The sequence below is a fragment of the Mugil cephalus genome, chromosome 6, assembly GCF_022458985.1.
Source record: "Mugil cephalus isolate CIBA_MC_2020 chromosome 6, CIBA_Mcephalus_1.1, whole genome shotgun sequence".
NCBI classification, from domain to species: Eukaryota; Metazoa; Chordata; class Actinopteri; order Mugiliformes; family Mugilidae; genus Mugil; species Mugil cephalus.
The window spans coordinates 28,269,246-28,288,053 of NC_061775.1; the positions used below are offsets into that span (position 1 = coordinate 28,269,246).

Sequence of the window (18,808 nt, forward strand, 5' to 3'; positions counted from 1 at the left end):
TTGGCTGTGGTTGGTATGGGAGCGGCTCCCGTTGCCACAGCAACGTTTCTTAAGGAGGGGATCGGCTCTCAATCAGAGTTTCAGACTCCCAGAAACGTCGTCAAATAGCCCTGGTGCTAACATGCTAATCCGAAAAACATTCGCCAGGGCAAAAACTGGACACAAAAATTACAAATAGGAAAGAGAACGAGAGAAGACACGCCGTCGAGGACGATGAGAAACTAACTTTATTTTTTAAAACTTTTTTTTTTTTTTTTTAAAGAAACACATCCTCATTGTCCGTCTCGGCTCGTAGAAGAAGTGCTATCGGCCAGCCGAGCTGCTAGCAACTTTGAAAAGTTTCCGGAGCTAGCCGCAGAGCTAGCCGCAGAACTTAGCGGAGTTAGCCGCGGGGCTAGCCGCGGAGCTAGCCGCGGAGCTGGGCGGAGCTAGGTGGAGTTATCCGCGGAGCTAGCCGCGGAGCTAGGCGGAGCTAGCCGCAAGGATAGTCCGGGAATTAGACGATCCATGACGGGGGAGGGTGTGAAACACTCCCCGGTCCTGTCCGCCCTGTTCAGGATGTCGACGGACTCCGAGCTCCAGGGAAGCGCAGAGTTTATCAAAGGTAAAAAAAAAAAAATAATAAAAAAAAGATTAAGTAAAGGTAATTAATAAGAAAGTTATTATTAAGAGTAGAAAAGTAGTTTACCTTCGAAATATAAGAGCAAACCAAAACAACAACGACATAAAACATAAGAAAATAATTAGTAAGTTACTGATAGTAATTGAGATAAAAACGATTCATAGTAATACTCACGTATGAATTATTTGTTGATTTAACTGAATTTATTTTTTTTTTCTGCATGTTATGTAGTTAAGTGTTTATTAAACTATGTTAAAGATGGAAACAAGTTAAAAAGAAAACAATAAAGATTTTCTGATTTAAAGACGATGTTTATAAGACATAACACAACTTATTCACTGCTTACATGTGGGAAATTTGGGAAATTTCCAGTTTCACAGTCGTGGTGAATTTAAGAAAAGAAACCGAAACAAATTGTGACAGGAAAAAACATGTTGGAAGGAATTATACTAAAAATATACAAAAAAATAACAGCACTTCAAAAAATGTATATATATATATAAAGACATTCTTTATGTACAGTGTGGTGTTTTTTTTGCCTTTATTATTTACTTATATTTTATGTTTAGTTTATTTTGTTTCAATGTTATTTCATTTTAATTTATCTTATTTTTAATGTATCTTTGTTTTTACTTAAACAGTAAAGCTGTGCAGCCGTTCTGTTAGAGAGACTCTGGGTTAAGTCCATGTTTACACTCCCTGGCCAGTTTATTAGGTACACGACTGAAGTCATCCTAATAAAAACAACGTCCTATTAATGCTGAAACAGCGTCAGAGACGAGGTGATTCACCTGGACAAGCATTTCTCAGGACGGGGTTTTGTGGAGCTGTTAAACTGGATCGACTTGAGGAGATATAACACAATATAATTACACATGCAACAATAATCCATAGACTACAATGACAACAATGTGTCTCGGTTACACAGAAACTTTCATGAAAGAAAAGAAGCGTCTGGTGACCTGCAGTTTTGTTTCCTCTGATCATTCACAGATTTATTTTAGAGCATCAGAGGCAAAAAACAATAATCATTTCAAACACCGGGTGAGTTTCCCGTCCCAGAAAAACCCAGAAAAACCCAGAAACAGGAGAATCAGTTGGTCTCTCAGATCTCCACGTGCCAACAGGTCCTCCTGAGTTAAATAGTTCATTACAGACAAATTTATGACTTTATGAATCTGGGACGGTCAAAAGATGAAGTCAGTAAATGTGAAATAAACGGTAACTAACGTGCACAGCAGATGAAGACATTTACTATTTAAGATGATTTTAGAAAAGGTGGTGATTCAGAGGGAGTGTTATTGTGGAGGAGAGGATGGAGGAACATGTGTTCTGGGTTCAGTTTAAACATCTCCTCTGTTTCTTTCCTTCTCTTTGACAGAGCGCCTGTACTTCGCCACGCTGCGCAGTAAACCCAAAAGCACCCCCAACACTCACTACTTCTGCACCGACGACGAGTTCCTCTATGAAAAGTAAGCTCATCACGCCGCCCTGCATTCTGCACAAATACTAGGGAATACGTTTTAGGACTTAAAGCTTTTTCTTCTCCAGCTTCTACGCAGACTTCGGGCCTCTGAATCTGGCCATGTTGTACCGATACTGCTGCAAGCTGAACAAGAAGCTGAAGGTGAGTCTCTACCGACTCTCCCTCTGCAGGAATGCCCAGAATGCAGCAGGAGGGTTTTACAGCAGGGAAACTGTCACAGCAGTGACAACGGTGTTTACACAGATCAGTATCTCTGGTATCGGCCAGATCTCAGATTTACATGGTTTACACCAACGCTGAACACAAACATCCGACCTGTTCATTGAGAAAAGTAGAAAGTGGTTCTGCTGATGTGGAGCTTCACATCTGCTGGAAATACAACAGAAGAAGAACGAGGAGGAGGAGGACGAGGAGGACGAGAGAGAGCGAGGGAGCAAGCGAGAGGGAGGGGGGAAGTAAGAAGAGGAGGAGGGGGAAGGGAGGGAGGACGAACTAGAGGAAATGAGGAAGAGGGAGGAAGGAAGAAGATGAAGAAGGGAAAGGAGGAAGAAGGGGGAGGAGGAGGATGAGGGAGGAAGGAAGAACAAAAGGAAGAAGATGAGACTCCTCCTCATCGTCCTGGTCCTGGTTCTGGTCTTGGTCTTGGTCCTGGTCCTGGTCTTGGTCCTGGTCCTGGTCTTGGTCTTGGTCTTGGTCTTGGTCCTGGTCCTGGTCCTGGTCCTGGTCCTGGTCCTGGTCCTGGTCCCGGTCCTGGTTATTAGAGGAAGAACCAGAGTTCACAGCGAGGCAGGTTCAGCTCCTCCTTCATCCTTTGTGTTTTGTGTTTGACGTCCGTTGCCACGGTGACCACATTCCTCCGGTTGGTCGACATGGCGACCGGACGGTCCAGATCCACCACCCGACTTCAGTCTGATGGCGTTAAACCACGTTTACTCATAATTAATCACTCTGACGTAATTACTGTCATCGCTGAGCTTCTTTTTGATACTTTTAATTTAATATTTAAATTTAAGGGAAAAAAGGCTTTGAAGGGAAAACAACAATTACTTTATTATCTGTTGATAATATTGTTCTAATAATGACCAGTGTCTTTAATTGTTAATGTGGAACATCCAATAATAGTCTGATAAAAGCAGTTCATTTCTCCTGTTTCCTGGAAAAGGTCGTTTCTCCTCTAGATCCTCAGTTTTCTACCAGCTCTTCGCTCTGTCTGAGCTTCTTTACAGTATTTTACATGAATAACAGCCTTTTTTTAATAATCACATTCTCGTTTAAGACATAAAAATAAAGGAGCATCACATTGTTGAAGTTGTGTTTCCCAGAATCTTTCCCAGAGTCATAGATACACGAGTCCAAAAAGTTTGAATGTGTCATGACTGAACTTTAAATAATAACATGATAATAAGAATAAATCACCTGTGTGAGACGTAGGTTATGTAGATTATGTTGTGGGAGTTATTTTAAGAGTCAAATGACGGATGGTTCTGCAGTCGGACTCTAATGAGAAAATAAAGATGTTCCGACACTGTGACGTTCCTCTGTGAGCGTCTGCAGCTCAGGGTTTAGTTTGGGTCACGACTGAATTTCGTGTTCTTTATTTCTGTCTTTGTTATTTCTTTTTATTTCCATGCAGTCGTTTACTCTGACCAGTAAGAGGATCGTTCATTACACCAGCTTCGACCAGAGGAAGAGGTCCAACGCCGCCGTGCTGATCGGAGGCTACGCCGTGAGTACGACGTCACCCTGAGTCAGAACGAACGAGGCGAGAGGAAACGTGAAGGAGGGTTTTTAAACTAGAGAAACAGAAAGAAGAGACAAGATTCATTCTTTCCGTCTTTCTTTCGTTTTCCATCATAATATTTTCCTGATGCTCACAAACGTCAGTGACTTTATTTGTTCTACACAGACGTACTGACAAAGTTTAGGATTTATACCATTTAATTAAATATCCCGAGAGACACTGTGACTTTTTACACGTCTAATAAAACCTTAACGCGTTGGTGACGTTTCAGTCGCGGCCTGAACGACGGCGTGAGGATGAACTCTAACATCCTCTCTGCTGGCATGTTTACACTCTGCTGCCAGTTTATTAGGAACGCCTTCCCAAACTAATGCAGCACCGTCAAGACCAGGTGGTCGTAACTGGGATACATCAGGCAGCGGGGGATGATCCGTCTCTAGATGAACCGTCTCTAGATGAACCGTCTCGAGATGAACCGTCTCTAGATGGACCGTCTCTAGATGATCCGTCTCTAGATGAACCGTCTTTAGATTGATCCGTCTCTAGATGAACCGTCTCTAGATGAACCGTCTCTAGATGAACCGTCTCGAGATGAACCGTCTCTAGATGGACCGTCTCTAGATGATCCGTCTCTAGAGGAACCGTCTCTAGATGAACCGTCTTTAGATTGATCCGTCTCTAGATGATCTGTCTCTAGATGAACCGTTTCTAGATGAACCGTTTCTAGATGAACCGTCTCTAGATTGAACCGTCTCTAGACGAACTGTCTCTAGACGAACTGTCTCTAGATGATCTGTCTCTAGATGAACCGTCTCTAGATGAACAGTCTCGAGATGAACCGTCTCTAGATTGAAGCGTCTCTAGAGGAAGCGTCTCTAGATTGAACCGTCTCTAGATGAACCGGCTCTAGATGAACTGTTTCTAGATGAACCGTCTCTAGATGAACCGTCTCTAGATGAACCGGCTCTAGATGAACCGGCTCTAGATGATCCGGCTCTAGATGATCCGGCTCTAGATGAACCGTCTCTAGATGAACCAGCTCTAGATGAACCGGCTCTAGATGATCCGTCTCTAAATTGAACCGTCTCTAGATGATCCGTCTCTAGAGGAACCGTCTCTAGATGATCCGTCTCTACCTGCCATGTTGGCGACACGCTGTGTCCTGCTGTGGTTTGTGTGTTGAATATTTCATGTTGTCCAAGCGGCTGAAACAAAAGTTGATTGTGTGGACGGAGCAGCTTCAGATACAACCACCGACACAGTGGCCTCACAGATAAATGTCGTCACCGTGAATATTTAAAACGCTCAAAGCAGAAGAGACGAAAGAAAACTGGAGAAGGAGGGAGACGTTTCTCTACCTTTACTACTAGATGTTAATATGCAGCTGTTAAAATCACAACTACTCGTCCGTGTTATTAATAGAAATCACACCAGCACCTCCAGGAAATGTAATCGCTCAACCAGTTCATCACGGATTCATGGAAACCATAAGTAAATATGGAAAAGCTCCTCTAAACTGAAGCCAGAGCAGGTAGAGCTCCCCCTGGTGGCTGGAGGCTGCAGTATAGGTCATAAGCCCCACCCTCTCCATGTCAGTGGGCGGGACTTGGGTCCAAATAAACCTTTTTTTTTTTTTTTCAAGGATGGTTTCTGTCACTTCAAGGAGTTAATATAATTTTGGGGAATGTATTTTTTTTTTTTTTGGATAAATTTTGTTTTGGTTCATAATTTGACACTATAGAAACAGGATGTCACATCATAGCGACCAGAAGTTGCCATGCCAACCACCTTGTATAGAGGTACCGCTGGACTGTGAGAGTTTAAAAAAACTATATTAAAAAATAGGTTCTGTGTATAATCCAACGTTTCCTTGTGTGGTGTGCAGTGTAGGATTAATAAAGGAACAAGTGGTTGGAAGAAGTGATGGTCATTATACGTCTATGAGGGATGTTGTATATTATATCTTAAACGTGATCAATTATTATAACTTATCCATATTGTTACGGTCTTGGAGGAGAGTTTTAGTTTTACGTCAGAGGAGACGTGTTTAGTCCATATTTATATACGGTCTATGGAGGAGACGTGTTTAGTCCATATTTATATACAGTCTATGGAGGAGACGTGTTTAGTCCATATTTATATACGGTCTATGGAGGAGACGTGTTTAGTCCATATTTATATACGGTCTATGGAGGAGACGTGTTTAGTCCATATTTATATACGATATGTCTGCGATTCATCATCTTTCATTTTTACCTGTCTCTTGTCTCAGGTGATCTACCTGAAGAAGACGCCTGAAGAAGCCTATAAAGCTCTGATCTCTGGTTCCAACGCCTCCTACCTGCCCTTCAGGTGAGTAGATGTTTTATTTAATCTGTCTGGACCTTTCAAACATTTATTATGGTTATGAGCGGCCCCTTCGTTATCCTACAACAAGCTAATATTAGCTATTAGCACCAGTGTGTGTGTAGATGGTCAAAGTGGGTGTGGAATTCAACTCGCTGGCCTCTTCATTAGGTAAACTAGTCGATGTAGAAACAGCATCAGCCTGCACAGCGTTTTGTAGAAGCAGACACATGCGCTGGTTGTTATTGTCTCAAAAGGTCGACTTTGTTCTCCACATTTCAACTTTTTTCTTGAAGTGCATGATGAATAAAGCTCTAATACACTGTATATAAAGCTGTTTGCAATAGAAACGACAGCGTCCCTACGATGGAAACTGATTATCCTCCTGCAAACACTTCATGTGCATGAAACGGTTGCAGACTTGAAACACAGCCTATGATGAATAGTAACATTTAATAATAGCAGCTGCAATAAATAATAATAATAATAGAAAACAACTGGTCAGATTTCTGCAATAACTGGTTTAAAATCTAAAAAGAAATGGATGGAATTGGTCTTAAATGTGTTTTATTCGAGATATAATTAATAATATAAATAATAATAATTTAGAGATATTCTTTAGTTTCTTGTTTTCATGTCCAGCTCCTCTGACGTTTTTAAAAATCCATTCAGAATGCGATGAATAAGATTTTATTTTATTTTATTTTTACAGTAAATTATCCACAAATACACACAAATATATTTAAAAGCACTTTAAACTTTGCTGCGACTAATTATTATTTAACAGGTCAAATAAAGTTGTGTTTAAAAGTTGTCGTTCGGTACATGTTGGAGCCACAAACCCAGACGGTGCAGACACAGAGTGGAATAAAGAGCTTTTTGTTGTCCCCAAACACTCCTGGTTATGTAACAGCAGAATGAAAGGATGAGGAGGCCACGCCCACTGGGACGGGAGGGGGCGGGACTCCAGCGATGCATTCACTGACCGTCTGGGTAATTTAGGTCTGTGGAATTAATGTTAAGAGTCAAGCTCCACTGTCTCTGGTGGGTCGACACAATGTCCTGCTGCCTTTAAAATAAAAGATTAAATAAGAACTAAAATACAGACAATTAGAGGAAAAAAACAGAAGGAAGAGGAAGATAATAAGAGGAGGAGGAGGAAAAAGGAGAAAGAGGAGGAGATGGAGGAAGATGATAAAGAGGAGAAAGAATAAAGAGGAGGAGAATAGAGAATCCAAAGCAGGAGATGGAGGAAGAGACGAAAGAGGAGGAGAAGAGATAAAAGAGACTAGATGAACTTTTTAGGGAGTTGTGCTTTGATCTTCATTTAAATCTGAATCCCTTGAAAAGGATGTAACCGTGAACTAAAATGCACTAAACTAAACGTGGGCTTTTCCTCCATGTGTCTCTGCAGAGACGCTTCCTTTGGGAATAGCACCTACAACCTGACGGTGCTGGACTGTCTGAAGGGAATCAGGAAGGTGAGATCACATGTAGTTCGATGCCAGACAGGAAGTTAGCATCAGCTGTTTATCCACTGGTGGAAAGTTGATCTGATGACGATGCTCCTGTAAAGATCTACTTCCTCCTCCTCCTCCTCCTTCTCCTTCTTCTTCTGTGGTTTTACTTCCTTTTCTACTTGTCCCTCAGCTTCTCATCATCTGCTCCCGTTTCTCCCGTTTCTTTGCATTTTCTTTAACTTCCTGTTTTTCTTATCTTCTTCTGCATTTTTCACCTGCTCGTTGTTTTTCTTGTGCATCATCATCTTCCGTTTCTTCTTCTTCTGTGGTTTTGTTTCCTTTTCTTCTTGCCCTTGTGCATCGTTCTTTTCCTCAGACATTTATGATGCCAGAGTCTGTTAAACAGGTGTTTTTTTTTGGTTGTTAATGAATGAGGCTTGGTTTGGTGAATTGTTGACAGTCCTGAGATGTTGTGTGTTCCAGGCCCTGCAACATGGCTTCTTTGACTTTGAGTCTTTCGACGTATACGAGTACGAACACTACGAGGTGAGAACCTGAACCTGTTCACATATTTTATTAGATCTAGTAGAACAGAAAACACTTTTTAATGAAATAAAACTGCAGCTATGAAACATCTCCAGACTCAGTCTGGTTCAGGTTTTATCTGATACCGGAGCCAAACTGGTACTTTTGAAATGGTTCCCACGTTTAAAGAAGGAAAACATACAAACTTTGTCCAGAAATGGAGCCTTTTTATTTTGAGATGTGCAAGTTGAACAGAATATTAATTTAAATCATATAAATAGAAGAAATAAATGAACAATATAATCAAATTCACAACAAAATGTCATAGTTATAATAAATATAAAAACGGCAGCAACACAGAGCACATGCCAAAAAAAACCCACAAGATTTTGCAGAACTTTCAATCAACTTTCAGAGGTTTTTCTGTAAAGATGATGAACGTGTTAGTGTTTTCTGGCTAACATGCTGCTCAGAGACTCTCCTCCAGAGATGCTGCTAACTCAGTGTGTGGGGTCTGTCAGGCATCAGACGCTACATCTCTGGTCTTTTAATAAAATGCTAATGCTAATGCTAATGCTATGTGTGGTCAGATGTTGAATCTAATTCCAGGTGTTTCCTCCTTGTTGCATCTTTAGAGGTGAAGTCCAGACAAACTTTAGACAAACGTTTGGTCTCAGACGTGTTGAAGCTTCACTTCCATCCATGCAGCTATAGAGCTAAGGAGGCTAAGCTAATTAAACACTCACTGGAACCAGATCAGTCTGGATACTAGTGTTAGCATCAGCACCGTTAGCATCATGGTTCCAGTCTCAGTCCCGTTCCTACTTTCATCCCGAAGTCTTTATTTTGTCGCTTTAATGATGACGCAGGAACTTTTACCTGAACTTGTTGTAAAACTTGTGTGGTTTCCAGCGGGTGGAGAACGGGGACCTGAACTGGATCGTCCCGGGGAAGTTCTTGGCCTTCAGTGGACCTCAGCCCAAAACTATCGTGGAGAACGGTGAGAACGGTTTTGATTTGAGTTATTTATTTTCACATTGAAGCTAGAAAACATTGAAAATGGTACAAAAATTGTTAGTTGTTGTTGTGCAGAGAGATGGAAGCGAAGGAAGTCTGGTGAAACATGTGTCTATGAATGCAAATTAATTTAAACTACAAATAACATAGAAAAAATACAAAGGTACAAATTGATGTCTACAAATTTAGAGGAAATTAAAATGAATGGAAGAAAAAAGTACAAAAATGTGTTAAAAATAAAAATATTAAATGCAATATGTTAACAGATGATTAAAAAAGCTACAAATCTTTACTGGTGAATAATATTTTCAATAGTTTTTTTAAACAATGACAGTGAAGACATGTATTCATTAATACGTTCAATCAAAAGGTCTTAAAAGCTCCTGTGTCCTGAAATCCTCCAGTATTTCTCTGTGTTCGTGTCTCGGTGCAGGTTACCTCCTTCAGACCCCGGAGTCGTACTTCCCGTACTTCAGGAAACACAACGTGACGGCGATCGTCCGCCTGAACAAGAAGATCTACGACGCCAAGCGCTTCACGGACGCCGGCTTCCAGCACCACGACCTGTTCTTCGTGGACGGCAGCACGCCGAGCGACGTCATCACGCAGCGCTTCCTGCAGATCTGCGAGGGCACGGACGGCGCCGTGGCCGTCCACTGCAAAGGTGAGCGACGTCCCCAGTGTCCATCTGGTCTGAAATGTGGCTGTAATGTCCTGCAGACGTGAGGCGCAGTGTGTCCAGCAGAGGGCGGCGATGCTCTTTTTAACCCTCCTGTTACATTCAGATTTAATTACACCTATAACAGAATCATTTTACTACCTAAATAATTCTCTAACCCTTTAATGTTCCTCTGGGAGCAGAAGTATGTTATTTTCTTATGATTTATATCGATAAAAGTCATTATAAGATTCAACCAACACATTTTTTTCAAAACAAAATAATCCAATCGAACACAAAAACATCTTATTTTTTAACTGTGTGCGTCCTAAACTGAGCCACTTTGGCTGATAATGGGCCTGTTTCCACCTTACGACGTGTTTTATTACTGCTGCACTTTGATTCTTTACAGAATAAGTTATTTAAAATTAATTTGCTAATAGTAACATAAACCACCAAAAGCAACGTTGTTTTGCGTACGGATGAAAACTGTTTAAATCTGTTAAATAATCATTAAACTTGGAACATCTCAGCCTCCAGCGCCCTCCTGTGGCTCGGAGGAGTAATTTAAACATTAACATAAGTTATGGCTCTTAAAAAAACACTTTAATAATACTTAAATTTTGACTTTTTAGATAGAAACTTCCGAGTCTCGACTTTCAAAAGAGACCGAGACCATGAATGAGCTGCAACATGTTCATCAGCTGCTAAAACGACCTTTATATCATTTCCAAGCACATATTCTTGTATGAAAAACTATTATCAAGACAATAAGAATAATAACGTACATTACGTCGGACCAGTGTCCCATTAAATTAGGAAAAGTCATTAAATATGAAGCAAGAAAATGATGTTGACCCCAAAGATACTAAGAGCGAAGCAGTTCTTACCTTTCTGGCATTTTACCACTATTCTTTTTACACAATCGACTCCAACTAACACATTTCAGTCTCTTTACTGATTCCTCTGGTTGTGTTATTGCATTCAGAGTTTAACTTTTCTCCAGTTTATTGACCTGTAGCTGTAAAAGGTAAAAGAAACTCAGCAGGTGTCAGATGAAAGTCTGACTAATATTTTTATTATAACGGTCTGAATAAAATGAATTGAAGTCCATTGTGCTAGAATGTTTCTTCTAGTTGACACCGGCGCGTTTTACTCTGAGACTATAGAAGATAAAGTTAAAATAATGTTGAAGTTCTGGAGAGAGAAGACGTTACGAAAATATGTCATGAACATTAACATGATAACATGGAGTTAACTATTATTTATTTGAGCCTTGATGCTCTAAAATAAATCCGAGGGAATAAAAAAGAGTTTCTCCTGCGATGGAATAAAACCAACCAGAACCAAACCGGAAATGACCTGAACCTAAATATCTGTGAGCGAGTAAAAGGTTTGATATCGGAGGACGTTTCAGAGTCCGTCAGTAAAACCTGAGACCTGATCTCTGGAAGAAAACAAACAGAATGGAGGTTTGTAGACTCGGTAGAACGGCGCTGGCCAGTTTATTAGGTACACGGGGCGCTGTGATTGTTGGACTGACTGAGTGTAGTCGTAGTTCAGTCGGTCGGTGTCTTATCTCCAGCTCTGTTCAGCGTTTCCAAACAAACTGTGAAGCCTCTGATACCGCTGCTGTTTCTCTGCTGTTTCTCTGCTGTTTGTTTCTCTGCTGTTTCTCTGCTGTTTGTTTCTCTGCTGTTTCACCACGTCTCCTTTATTCCGGGTCAGCGGGTCTGGGCCGGACCGGGACCCTGATCGGCTGCTATCTGATGAAACATTACCGCTTCACGGCGGGCGAGGCCATCGCCTGGATCCGGATCTGCAGACCGGGCTCTGTGATCGGGCCTCAGCAGAACTTCCTGGAAGAGTGAGTGTTTTCAGATTTCAAGAACACACACACAGAGAAAAAATGCGGAAAAGAATCTGTGTCAAACAGGATAAAAGAACCTTTCAACTTAGACACGATAATAAATTATACAGGACAGTGAGACAACATCACACAGATGTTTGTGCTCTTGATTTTTCACACTGTGGAGATTTACTATTATTCAACAGGGTAGGTAAATATAGGTTTTCCACATCTGGGAACCTATGTAAAATGAAAGCTAGTGCACGGAAAAACATTCATAAACAACTATCACAAAATTATGAATATATAAAAGAATGGAGCATGTGCAACTTAGAATAAAAAAAAAACGTGCACTGAATTTCTCTGGTTTGTCCTTAACTGATTTGTATCAGTTACATTACGTAGCAACAGCATAACAAACAATAATTAATTTATTTACATGATAAACAACTATTTACTCAAATTCCATGAATTAGATTTTTTTTCCAAAAAGTCTGGAAAAAGTCTGGAAGTCAGATTTAAAGGGAGATGAAGGAACGTGAAGGAAATGACTCCAGATGTAACATGAACTCGTTTCAAGAGGACGTGAAACCAGCGGAACAGACACCAACTTAATTTAAAACCTAAAACTGAAATAAAACATCAACCGCTTTAAAGAGAATCTTTTTCAATGCAGCTCTGACTCGTACGGAGCCGTTCGTGATATTAGAGGAGGTGCAATCACCGATATCTGATATTAGAGGAGGTGCAGTCACCGATAGTTGATATTAGAGGAGGTGCAGTCACCGATAGTTGATATTAGAGGAGGTGCAGTCACAGATAGTTGATATTAGAGGAGGTGCAATCACAGATAGTTGATATTAGAGGAGGATCAATCACAGATAGTTGATATTAGAGGAGGTGCAATCACCGATAGTTGATATTAGAGGAGGTGCAATCACCGATAGTTGATATTAGAGGAGGTGCAATCACAGATAGTTGATATTAGAGGAGGTGCAATCACAGATATTGATATTAGAGGAGGTGCAATCACAGATACAGTTTTTGAGCTGGAATGAAACAGGCCGATTGTACATAGATTTTGCACCGAAGCATTTAATAGTATTTTAATAGTATTTTAATAGTATTTAGTTTTAGAAACACATAGACTCTGATTTGACCTGGAAATGATCTATTGGCTCATTTTCCTGAATAATGTGAATAATTGTCTCGTTTCCTTCGTCCTTTGCTTTTAAGCAGGTGTTTCATAATCGGAGCAGAACGTCCTCTGCTTTATTCTTCACCTGGTGAAACCTTCTAATCCTTGAACAAACTGGACAAGGAGCCTGAAAAGCAGGAAACACGAGGCACCTAGAAAAATAAAAGACCAGCACTTTTAATGCTAACGCCACAAAACAGCAGATGAGAGTCTTGGCTCAATGTCCTCGTATCCAGGCAAAACAAATGCACATTCATATTCAGCCGCGTATCAGGGGAAAAGTGAAAGTTTAAAAGCTGGACAAGGGCATATTCTGCTATTATCTCCTTCCTCAACAGCAGGATGTTCCTCACGGAGCAAATAAAAAAACAGTTCGTTTTGATGCTGCTCAGCTAAACACACGCTTGTTTAAATGACCATCGTGTCCAATCACAACACAATCCACCCTCAGCAAACTAGACCTCGACTAAACCATCCTCCATCGTTTCACTACAGATGCATCATCACAGCTGCTCTGTGGTCCGGCTGCATTTTAAATAAGAAACTGTTCTTAATGGCACAAAAATGAAAGAATGAGTCGGGATTTCCAGATCAAAGCTGGATAAGCAGCTAATGAGCTAGAATATCTTCATGAACATCAACACATTACGGTGTCTGGTTGGATGCAGGTCTGTCTCTTTTACATAACACATTTTCCTTCCTTCCCTCTCCTCCTTTCCTCCTTCCTTCCTTCCTTCCCTTCTTTCTTCTTTACTGGATTTAAAATGCTGTTAGCGACCTAGCGTTTCTCTGTACGAGTAGTGACAAGTCCAGTTTTGTTCCAGCCTCTGGAGACGAGCAGGGACTTTCACAGAAAGACTTCCCGCAGTATCAGCGCGATCTACAAACATCTGTGGCCAAAACCACAGCAGCATTGTTGTTACAGACTCGCTCAGTTATCCAAGTTTCCTTGTTTGTTTTGGCCTCCGAGCCTTCGGACCAGAACCCTGGAAGCTGGAACAGGCAGATATGGAGCGTCTGAGGCAAACATGTCCAGGTTTTTACCTCCAGCCTGATCAATAGCTGCGTTTTCACAAAGAATACTGCTCTTTGTACGTGTTTCCATTGAGCGGCGCTTTGTGGATGAACTGTAACTCTGGTAAAGTCTCGTCTCTTGGAGGAAGTTGGACTTTATGAGCCTCTGCTCCGTCTCCAGAGACGCCAGAAATGCCCCAAAAAATGTTTCCTTTGCACTTTTTAGATTCATTTTAATATTGATATGTCTGGAAAAACCCCCTCATGAGAGCGTAAACATGTTTTAGAGGGTTGTGTTTTTTACGTTTCTAAATCACAGGAATGGATGAATTCCTTTGCTCCTCTTTCAAACCATCTGTCTCCTCTGTCCTTCAGGTGTAGTTCCACCGCTGTGCAGTTTCTCGATGAGATCTCCTGTTTATTTCTGTTTCTGTTCTGACGGGTTTGTTGCTTTTGTCCCCAGGAAGCAGGCGGCGCTGTGGGTGCAGGGCGAGGGCCAGCGTTCCCACAAGTCCAAGCTGGAGGAGAGGGCGGTGCCTCACCTCATCACCAGCATGGGCGACCTCACGTTAAGCCCCGCCTACAACAGGTCGCCCAACTCCGACCACCTGCAGGAGGTCAGTACGCGCTCAAACATGGCCGACGGGGGCTGATCATCCACAGGGTGACGCACCGAGGACCTTAAACCACTGGTGTTTTAACTCCCTCATGTCTAATCTTATATGACCTGGGTTCTGCAGAGCGAGCTGAAAGACGTTGGTCCTGGTCTGACTCAGGGAGACAAACTGAGGGCTTTGAAGAGCCGCCGCCCCCCCCGGCCGGCCGCCGCCACAGGCCCCCACCCCAGGTACTAACGCCAAGAACACCAACCACAACATCCACATCCAGCTCAGACCAGATGGAAACACACACATTTCCTGTTAAACTGCAGAATGAAATCCTTCTAAAAGCGTCTCTCACATCACACACATACACTTACAATCCTCGTATCAAAGAAATACGTCTTCACAGACAAGAACTTTGTGCTTATTTTAAAGCTGAACACACTGACCCACAGACAGTTTTTAACATTTTCAGTTTATGAGCCTCCATGTTCCTGTAATTATATCTAAAAACTAAATGTAAACTCTGCCTGGAATGACTTTTAAAAAACGTTTTTTAAACAAGATTTCAGCTTTAAAGTAGCATGAACCAGATTTAAAATGTGTGAACCAGATTATTAAAAACATTAAGCACTTTAAAGCGACGTGAACCAGGTTTAAAATGTGTTAAACAGATTTAAAGCGACGTGAACCAGATTTAAAATGTGTGAACCAGATTTAAAATGTGTGAACCAGATTTAAAGTGATGTGAACCAGATTTAAAATGTGTGAACCAGATTTAAAGTGATGTGAACCAGATTTAAAATGTGTGAACCAGATTTAAAGTGATGTGAACTAGATTTAAAATGTGTGAACCAGATTTAAGGAGATGTGAATCAGGTTTAAAGCAACGTGAACCAGGTTTAATGTGAATTACCAGGTTTATTCGATGTTTCTCTTTCAGACGGGACGTGATGAACCTTCAGAGCAGATCAGCGTCACAGCCGCTCAGGTTCGATGTTACAACGTTTTCCTCAGCGTTTTAAATCGGTTCCAGAAACATGTGTTGACTCCGGTTCCTGTGTTTGTGTTCAGATTGTCCTTGGGGAGCAGCCAAGGCCACGTCGCCCCCATCAAGTCCTCAAAGTTCCCATCATCCTCTACTTCTGCTGCCGCCAAGAGGATCGGCCGGAGTCCGTCATCGTCTGCATCGAACTTCAGGAGGTAGTGACCTCCTCCTCTTCATCACCTCCTCCTCCTCCTCCTCCTCCTCCTCCTCCTGTTATAACCGGCCACAGTATTAGTACACGACCTGTTAGTATCGATACGCGGCCCGTTATACTAGCGTTCTGCTGGTGTGAACCCGATTGAAAGTGATACGAGCCAGATTTAAATCGGCTCAAAACAGACTGAAAGTGATGCGAACTAGATTTCAACTATGTCTAAACTATATTTAAAAGTAATGTGAACTACGTTTGTAGTGGAATAAATCATGTTTACACTGGTTCAGACTGATCGAGAGTCGATTCAGATTCGGTTTAATCCTGATGTAAAAACACAAATAGATCCGTGTTTAGTTTAATGGATGTGAAAGTGTCATGAGTTAAACGTAGTCAGAACTTGTGACGTGTGATTTTAACGTGTTATGTTGTATTGCCCCTCCCCCCCGCTGATCTCAGCTCCGCCCTCAGCTCCCGATTGGCCAGCTCGCTCAGCGACCTGTACGCCGCTGACATGGAGGCCAGGAGCGCCGCCTACGCCTCCCTTCCTCCCCCTCCGTCCTCTGTAAGCACCGCCCCCTCCTCTATTGCCCCGCCCCACTTGTCTCGCTATGGCAACGGGCCTCGCGTCGTGCAGCACGAGGTCAACAACAACAACGGCGGCGGCGGCGGCCCCTACAGCGCCCCCTACAGGGGCGGAGGCCACTACAGCGCCATGAAGGGACCCTCGGGACGCTACCTCAGCAGATCCATACCCGTAAGTCCTCGAATGCAGCAGCTAAGCTCCGCCCCTCTCTGCTGATTGGCTGTCTCTGCTCTGACATCACTAACACACTGTTTCTGAGGGGCTTTCTGGTATTTACAATTTGGTTTTCTAAAGAAATATAAATCTACAAGAGTTGATTTGAAATTTGAGAAGCAAACCACGGGTCCAGGTTCTGTTCCATGAATCTAATAACCGCTGGGTTCTCTCTTCATCTCTTCCTGGTTTCTGACCAGTTAAACCTTCTCTAGTTTAAATCAGTCGAACTCTTGAATCTTGTCCAGATGAATCTAACCAGGAAGTGGTGACTCATTCTCAGAGTGTTTCTGTTTTTAACTTTCCTGTAACAGCTGTGGTTTCATGTTAACTCTTAAATATCATCGTAAACCTGCCGACTCTTTCTGGTGCTTTTTAAATCTGCTCATTAATGGATCTTCATCTTCATCTTCATCTTCATCGTCATCTTCATCTTCACTAACAAGAAGCTGCTGCTGAGGCCGAGGTTTAAAACAGCAACAAAACGACGTCCGTCATCACCTGGTTTTTACTTTTCAACACGAAGAACCTGAAGAATCTTTTTATTACTTGGACGTTTCCTCAGATTACACATTTCTTTCCGTCCTTCTTTCTTTGTTTCTTTGTTTCTTTCTTTTTTTGTTTGTTTCTTTCTTTCTTTCTTTCTTTCTTTCTTTCTTTCTTTCTTTCTTTCTTTTTTTTTGTTTTTGTTTCTTTGTTTGTTTGTTTCTTTCTTTCTTTCTTTCCTTTGTTTCTTTCTTTCTTTCTTTTTTGTTTGTTTGTTTGTTTCTTTCTTTGTTTTTGTTTGTTTGTTTGTTTCTTTTTTGTTTTTGTTTGTTTGTTTCTTTCTTTTTTGTTTTTGTTTGTTTGTTTCTTTCTTTCTTTCTTTCTCTCTTCCATGTTTACATCCTGGTACTGAAACAGTTCTGATCTCTGGAGATAATTCCTCCTCGTCATGAAAGGAGAAATGAAAATTAAAAGCGACTCCACCTCTCTGACCATCTTTTTGAATGAGATGGGAGCTAGCCGGAGCTAGCTGGAGCTAGGTGGAGCTAGCCGGAGCTAGGTGGAGCTAGCCGGAGCTAGGTGGAGCTAGCCGGAGCTAGCCAAGATGGCGACGGCCCAAGACGCCACGTTGCCCTTCAAAAGCATCAGAACTCCTCTTGGTTCAACCAGTTTTACAAAGATTTGTGACGGAAAAACATGTGAAGAAGGAGAAGCTTTAATGGATCTGTCCCCGGGTTAAAAATAGAAATGACAAAGAGGAGCGTTGACCCGTTAAACGACTCCTCCATGTTCTGACGGAAACGTCCACTCAGCCTCAACGTGAAAAGTGTCAGTGTGGAATTTCTCCCTAAACCGTGAGATCGGAGAAGCTGCTTCTCGTTTTAAAACCGTCCGCGGGGGGAAGTTACGAAGTGCGGGAGAAATGTCGGCTCCAGGAATGATTCATTCAGTCCGAACCTAAAACTCAGGAGATGCACAGAGAAGCTGATAAATGATCCAGATGCTCATGACTCAGGACATCTGAGTCATGAGCAGAAAACAAAAAACAAAAAAACAAAAAAAATAAATAAATAAGTTTTACTTTTTACATTTCAGATCCTGGACTTTCTGACTTTTAGTTGAGTAAAGTAGTTGAATCAGTTCTTTTACTTTTATTTCTTTAACACAAACATCCGTATTTTTACTTAATTAAAGGATGCGAACACTTTTGCCACATCTCTAAATCAGTGAAGAGTCATTAAACTCGAGCTTTGTGACACGACCGAGTCGGTTTCAACTTGACGTCTGAAATGATGCAGAGAAACCGAACAGATTTGTCAGATTTGTTGAGAATTAATTTGGAATTTCCTCCTCCTCCTTAATGTCTGCACACAGGAAATCCAGCTCCTTTATCTCCTCCTGTTTCTTTTCTCTTTCAGTCTCTTCAGTCCGAGTACATCCAGTACTAAAAGTACCGACTGGAGCTGAGGACACGTTACCCACAACCCCCTCCTGCTTACCCAGAATCCCTCCCGTGGCCGGACGCTGAACGGGAAGCTAACGAGTTAGCGGGAGTTCATCTTCACGTGGACCGAAGAGGCGGAGTTCTGTATGTAAATGAGCTGTAAATGTAAATATGATGTAATCTACACGCGTGTTGGCTGAAGATATATTTACACACGAGAGGAAAAGAAGTGATTTTATATTTGTGACAGAAGAAGAAGACGTGTTTTTATTTTTAGCGGCGGCGGGCGCTTCCTTCGTCGTCATGGTTACAGTATTTTCAACGTCTTTGTCTCAGCAGATTTTTATTTTTATTTGTTGATG

General features: G+C 41.7%; 1 protein-coding gene across 3 annotated transcripts; it reads left to right on the forward strand.

Moving 5' to 3' along the window:
• Nucleotides 1-48: 48 nt before the first annotated feature.
• cdc14ab (cell division cycle 14Ab) lies at nucleotides 49-18,698 on the forward strand. Of its 3 annotated transcripts, none has more exons than XM_047586937.1 (16): nucleotides 49-604; nucleotides 2,004-2,094; nucleotides 2,174-2,249; nucleotides 3,742-3,834; nucleotides 6,122-6,201; nucleotides 7,610-7,676; nucleotides 8,139-8,201; nucleotides 9,093-9,180; nucleotides 9,631-9,861; nucleotides 11,584-11,722; nucleotides 14,380-14,533; nucleotides 14,657-14,763; nucleotides 15,462-15,509; nucleotides 15,593-15,721; nucleotides 16,189-16,474; nucleotides 18,421-18,698. In XM_047586937.1, exons 1-16 carry the CDS (start codon nucleotides 508-510, stop codon nucleotides 18,448-18,450), a joined length of 1,779 nt encoding a protein of 592 aa, XP_047442893.1. In that variant the 5' UTR covers nucleotides 49-507; the 3' UTR covers nucleotides 18,451-18,698. The 3 variants fall into 3 exon arrangements, with proteins under 3 accessions (XP_047442893.1, XP_047442891.1, XP_047442894.1); XM_047586935.1 differs by having other exon boundaries at nucleotides 50-604; nucleotides 16,177-16,474; XM_047586938.1 differs by lacking the exon at nucleotides 16,189-16,474 and having other exon boundaries at nucleotides 50-604.
• Nucleotides 18,699-18,808: the final 110 nt, after the last annotated feature.